Here is a 5717-nt window from a genome sequence, read left to right as displayed (position 1 = left end):
ATCTTTCTTATCCTCTCTAGGAGTCTTCCTATGTCAGTCTTGTTCAAGACATATCTGGGTTAACCTTGTAATTTTGTTTAAAATATTTCGTATCCTTTCTAAGAACCTTTCTAGGTTGGTTTTGTTTAAAACATTTCATATCCTCTCAAGGAACCTCTCTAGGTTAGTCTTGTTTAAGACATGTCATCTCCTGTCTAAAAGCCTGTCCAGGTCAATCTTGTTTAAGAAGTTCGTATCTTTTTATAAACCTGTCGAGGTTATCTTGTTTAAGAAGTTCATATCTTTTTAGAAACCTGTTAAGGTTATCTTATTTAAGAAGTTTCATATCTTTTTAGAAGCCTCTTTAGGTAATCTTATTTAAGACGTTTCATATCTTTTTAGAAGCTTCTCTAGGTAATCTTGTTTAAGATATCTCACATCTTTTTAGAAGCCTCTCTAGGTAATCTTGTTTAAAATATCTCATAACTTTTTAGAAACCTCTCTAGGTAATCTTGTTTAAGACGTTTCATATCTTTTTGGAAGCCTCTCTAGGTAATCTTGTTCAAGATACTTCATATCTTTTAGGAGCCTTTCTAGGTAGTCTTGTTTAAGACATGTCTCAACTTCTTTAGGTAATATTCTGCAACTATTTATCCAATCTTTTCTAAGATATATCTTGCTCTTTCAAGGTGTTTCTCAGTTAGTCTTCTCTAAGACAGTTCTTCCCGAGCTTTGTTTAAAGCCAAACCTCCTTCATATCTGCCAATGATCTGCCCTGTTCAGGAAACCTCTTCAGGTAGTCTTATGTAAGACATTACTTCATCTCCTCAAATACAATCCGAACTAGGATTCGCAAACATCTCAAAAGGGTTAAACAAATTCAATGGGTGATCATACATACACACCCATGTGCATACACGCAACATTTACATGTGTAAACATTCATACATCCACATTATACAAACCACGGAGTCATGTGCATAAGCATAATGCATACGCATTTACGAAATAATATTCTATACAGGCAAACTTGTCCGAACCAGGACAAGTGACTCCTATTGATGCAGGCAAACTTGCTAGAACTATAGCAAGTAATCCTTTCGGGTTACACAAGTTGCGAAAGCTTGCCAGCACTATAGCAAGTTGATCACACAACTAACTGTGAGTTCTCGCTATGTAAGTCTCCGGCTTTAGCAGAACGATTCTCTCCTTCCACAATCTAGCATAAGGTAAATTTAGGGGTCTTCCATTATTTAATAATTCTTCGATTCGAAAAGCGTGAGACCTGCGTATTCTCACGCCATTCAATCCAAGATAATTAAATAGGGGCAGCTGTCATACCCCAAAATTTACCCGATGCGATTCACATCTTTTGATTTACTAAGGGCGTTAAAAATTAGGAGCCATAGGGTTTAGTATACCTATTATTAAACTCGCTCTCCTATAAAACTCCCTTATAAATTGATTAAAACAAAATAGAGTGTGAATAGCAAATATTTAAGATCCAATTTGGTTCAGGCCCATTGGTATTATCATTTCTCATTTTTTATCACTAACCATAAGGATTATTAATATTATTATTATTAATTTTTACCAAGGATAGTATTAGGAGTATTGATATATTAGTATTAATTTAATTAACTTAATTATTATTTTATATGATATATTTTTATTAAGATTATTAGCTATAAAAAAAGATTAGTTAAGTAATTAAATAGGTTAAGTGGCTTTTTGTTGGATATTTTTGGTTGTTGTTGGGCTCTCTTTTTTTGCGTCTTGGGCCAAACAAAAATGCTGGGACATGGACTGAAGGGTTTGGAGGATCTGGACCGGACCATGGACTGGGTGCGAATCGGGTTAGACCCGAATCCTGTCCACCTTCTCCTTCCCCTCACGCAAACCCTAGCCTCGCCTTCATCCGCGTCGCCGCTGCAACAATCCACAAACCCTAATCTAACAGCAATTGCCCAGGCCCAGAATCACAAGCAAAACGAAATAGAATCTGAATCAAAACGCAATTGAATCTTCAACACACAATCTCATACAGAATCAATCAACAAAATCAAGATCAAATCTTAACAAAAATAGAACTCAATCAGTTTATAATTAAAATCAAATAAAATTTTTATGAATCAAAGAAGAATATTACAATCACGAATCCATTCGGGAACGAGTCAAAATCTAAGCTAATCTATATTTTCCTAATCAAACGAAACCCTAAGACTATAAATCAAAAAGAAGAAATCAGATGAAGGGGGGATTTTTTCTGAAAAAAAGCTGTGCGCCGCCGTGAACCACGTGATTGAAGACTCGGATCTTCACTTCCGACCACCTGCAAGTACAAAAGAGAGAGGGATCAGAAGAGGAATCGATGAGCTTACACGTCCAGAATACAAGATCATAAGGTAAACGCGACGAATCACTTAGCTTAGGGCTTTGATCTATACTTGCATGTGTGTTTGCGTTGGTTGATTCGGATTCTGGAAAAGCTTTGGGGTCATATTATTAGGATCTGGGTAAATTAAGGTTGGGGACGATGAAGTTCATGGCTCATAGGTGTTTCTGGGCGTTCTGGGTTTAGGATGTTTGAGGCTTTGAGTTTCACGGTTGAAGATCAACCGGAAACTGGGTTTCAAAGGGCGGTCGCTGGGGGTTACGGCGGCCGGTGGTGGTTTCTTTTGTTATTTCCTGGGTTTTGTCAAAGAAGAGAAAGGATAGATGAGAGAAAAGCAAGAGAAGAGAGAGAGCGAAGTCGGAGGAAATGAGAGAAACTATGGGTTTTTTTGGGTTAACTCGCTACCAGCGTTGGATCAACGCCAAGTGGCTTCATGATAGCCACTTGGCAGGCAATGAGACCATGATCTCATGCCATCCTTTTACCATACACCCTAACTCAATAAAAGCATGCGAACCCTTGGATTAAAAGCAACTGTCAGGATCATTGAAAGCGCACCATAATCATACACCTGCGTCATACAGGATCCCAACGGATCTGAAAGCTTATTGGGCCTAACCCAATGTTATCCACACCCCCCAGGTTTACTATATTAAAGCAGCATACACCCCCCTTGTACGAAGATTAAAAATAACATGTAATTAATTAATTTTGTGAAATTTTAATTGTTTAATTATTTGTTCTCTCTTGATGATTTAATACAATTTTCTCCTCGAATCGACTAAATCCATTAGTCGCGGTAGACGAGAAATAATTTTTGATCATTTAATTTATTTATTAATAATATAATCGATTTTAATTTATTTATTAATAATATAATCGATTCTGATTTATTTATTAACGATATAATCGATTCAAGTTTAATTCTCTCCTCGACCCGACTAAATCTATTAGTCGCTTTAGACGAGAGATAAAAATACACAAATTAAAATACATTTTAATTTGCTGCCCGCGATGATCAATCTATCGATCTGAGCAATCAGCAATGCCCGTAATCCGTTAGCTATACTAACCAAACCTATTGGTCACCGCATCTAACGGTGACATATTAAATCAGGGTTGTACGCCCAAACATTCAAAACACACTAAACCACGACACTACGGATATTCATCCTTGTCAATCAGGCAATTCAAAATGCCTTTCAAAACACAACTTCTAAAACTACGACAGGCCATTCAAAAAGCCTTCAAACAACTTCAAATACAATAAAATTCTAATTCAAAGGCGTACAATCCTGTGCCCGAACTACGTTGACTCTGATCCTCCATAAGGAGGTACGTAGGCACTTGGTAACAAGGCGAGTCCCCCACTCTAAAATCTCAATTCCCTTAAAATCTCAATTTTGCCCTTTTCACTTCATTAGCTATTAAATCCTATTATTTTAGCCATAAACTGTTATCTTAGATTCAAAGCCAATAGGAAAGGGTTGAGGGTGCCTAACACCTTCCCTCAACCTGATTATAATAACTTACCCTGAATCTCATATCTGCGTAGGGTTTCCTATTCGCCCTTCAGAATAGGTGGCGACTCTAAATACCTTCAATTTTAGGGCAGGTTGCTACACTAAGGTTCAACCACACCCTTTTATTCGCCTCTCCTCTATCTTGCAATGAAACAAGAAAATCCTCCTCCGCCACATCTTCCAAAATAGAGTCGCCCTTGTTCATCTCCTTCAAGCTTTCCTCTAAATCTAAGTCGACCTTACCAAAAATTGAAGTATTCCACCATCTAAGTCTCTCTTTCAACCTTTTCATTTTTTCATAAAGCACAAAATCGGGTCTACCTACCACCGTCATCTCTTTCCATTCCGATTCAACAAAAGGAAGAAATTCCGGAAAAGAGAACCAATCATTATTAAATTTGAAAGGTTTAGGACCCCAATTAGAATTGTCCTTAACCAACCAAACCGGGCAATGGTCCGAAATATCTCTATTCCCAATAAATTGACCAACCAAGCACCATCTATCCACCACCGCCTCGGACACCAAAAAGCGATCGATCCTACTCATAGCTCTCCCACAACCACTATACCAAGAGTACTTCTTTCCTTTGCAAGGTATGTCTACCAAGTCTAAGTCCTCAATGAACTTACCAAACAACTCGACTTCGTTAGAAAGACCCCCATCCCTCCTACCTTTCCTCTCCGAGGGATTCTTAATAGAATTAAAATCCCCCCCAATTATCCACTCCCCATCACAAAAAGAATTCTTCAACAACAAAATATTGTCCCACATTACTTTCTTCTTTGCCAAAACACAAGAAGAGTAAACATTAAGAATATAATAAATATCCCCCTTCCACTCCACTTTTATGCCTAAAAAGCCTTCACCTTTGAAACTCAAAAGAACCTCCACACCACCTAACTTCCAAAGAATTAACATACCTCCCGACATACCCGACGAATTTGAAAAAGAGAAACCAATGTCCTCCTTTGACCAACAACTATGAGCTAATCCTTCCGTTGTGTTTGTGAATTTAGACTCTTGAATTAAAAAAATGTCCGCTCCTCCTTTTTTAATAATTTCGCTTATCCTCCTTCGTTTTAGAGCGTTACCTCCCCCTCTAATATTAAAGGAATCTATGATCATGTTGACGGATTCGGAGACTCCTTCTTGGACATAACTCTCACCGCCACCTTACCTTTTTCTTCTTCCGAATTCCTAACCAAAGGAAAACTTCCTTTCGAACAATCAACTCCTAAAGCCTCAATCGCCGTTATTAACTTTCGACCATCCTCATCGTTCACTTGTTTCCATTGTCTCAAATTGTTAACCATGATAAAATCATTCTCTGAGTGATTGCCGAGGGTCTCCGAAACCCCCCCTCCTGTAGACAAACCTCTCCTCTGACTAGCAATCCTTCCCTGGCAAGAAGCATTTGAATTCTCCACTGTATCCGAGGCCGAAGCTGCTATCCTGCTAAGCTTCAAAGCTTTTTTGAATTTACCCTTACTGCTCAATCCCTTCATCTTCCTTAAGAGCTTGTTTTTTGAGTTACCCCCAAACTCAGCCACGTTTCTAAACTTAACCTTCTTGGGGGGAAAACCGTGGTTGTTCCTCAGAGGACACGGGACAGTCGACATATCTCCCTCCTCCGATACCGAAGATTCTCTCGCTCTGGACTTGGAAAAACCCACCTTCCTACCGCTTGGGCAAACCGACAACAGGGCTCTGTCGAAAGCACCACCACTGCTCTCCATCTCCCTCCCTGAACCCGCTACCGATTCTGCAACAGAAACTTCTCTCACAGCCTCAGCCGCAACAGAATCCTCTCTGACAGCCC

General features: G+C 38.8%; 1 protein-coding gene across 1 annotated transcript; it reads right to left on the bottom strand.

Moving 5' to 3' along the window:
- Positions 1-1126: 1126 nt before the first annotated feature.
- On the bottom strand, positions 1127-4828 carry LOC131637587 (uncharacterized). Its single transcript, XM_058908187.1, has 2 exons — positions 4016-4828; positions 1127-1198 (listed from the first exon to the last, which is right to left on the bottom strand). Exons 1-2 carry the CDS (start codon positions 4826-4828, stop codon positions 1127-1129), a joined length of 885 nt encoding a protein of 294 aa, XP_058764170.1.
- Between the last annotated feature and the right edge of the window lie 889 nt (positions 4829-5717).

Source organism: Vicia villosa, unplaced genomic scaffold (genome assembly GCF_029867415.1).
Source record: "Vicia villosa cultivar HV-30 ecotype Madison, WI unplaced genomic scaffold, Vvil1.0 ctg.002034F_1_1, whole genome shotgun sequence".
Classification (NCBI taxonomy): Eukaryota; Viridiplantae; Streptophyta; class Magnoliopsida; order Fabales; family Fabaceae; genus Vicia; species Vicia villosa.
This window is presented reverse-complemented; position numbering and strand designations above follow the sequence as displayed.

Bases quoted from the DNA above. Each gene is read 5' to 3' on its own strand.
- LOC131637587 (XM_058908187.1), bottom strand. From the start codon at position 4,828: ATGTCGGGAGGTATGTTAATTCTTTGGAAGTTAGGTGGTGTGGAGGTT. The intron at 1,199-4,015 runs GTGTGGTTGAAC...ACCTTATGCTAG, and splicing joins GAGGAGAGGCGAATAAAAGG to ATTGTGGAAGGAGAGAATCG.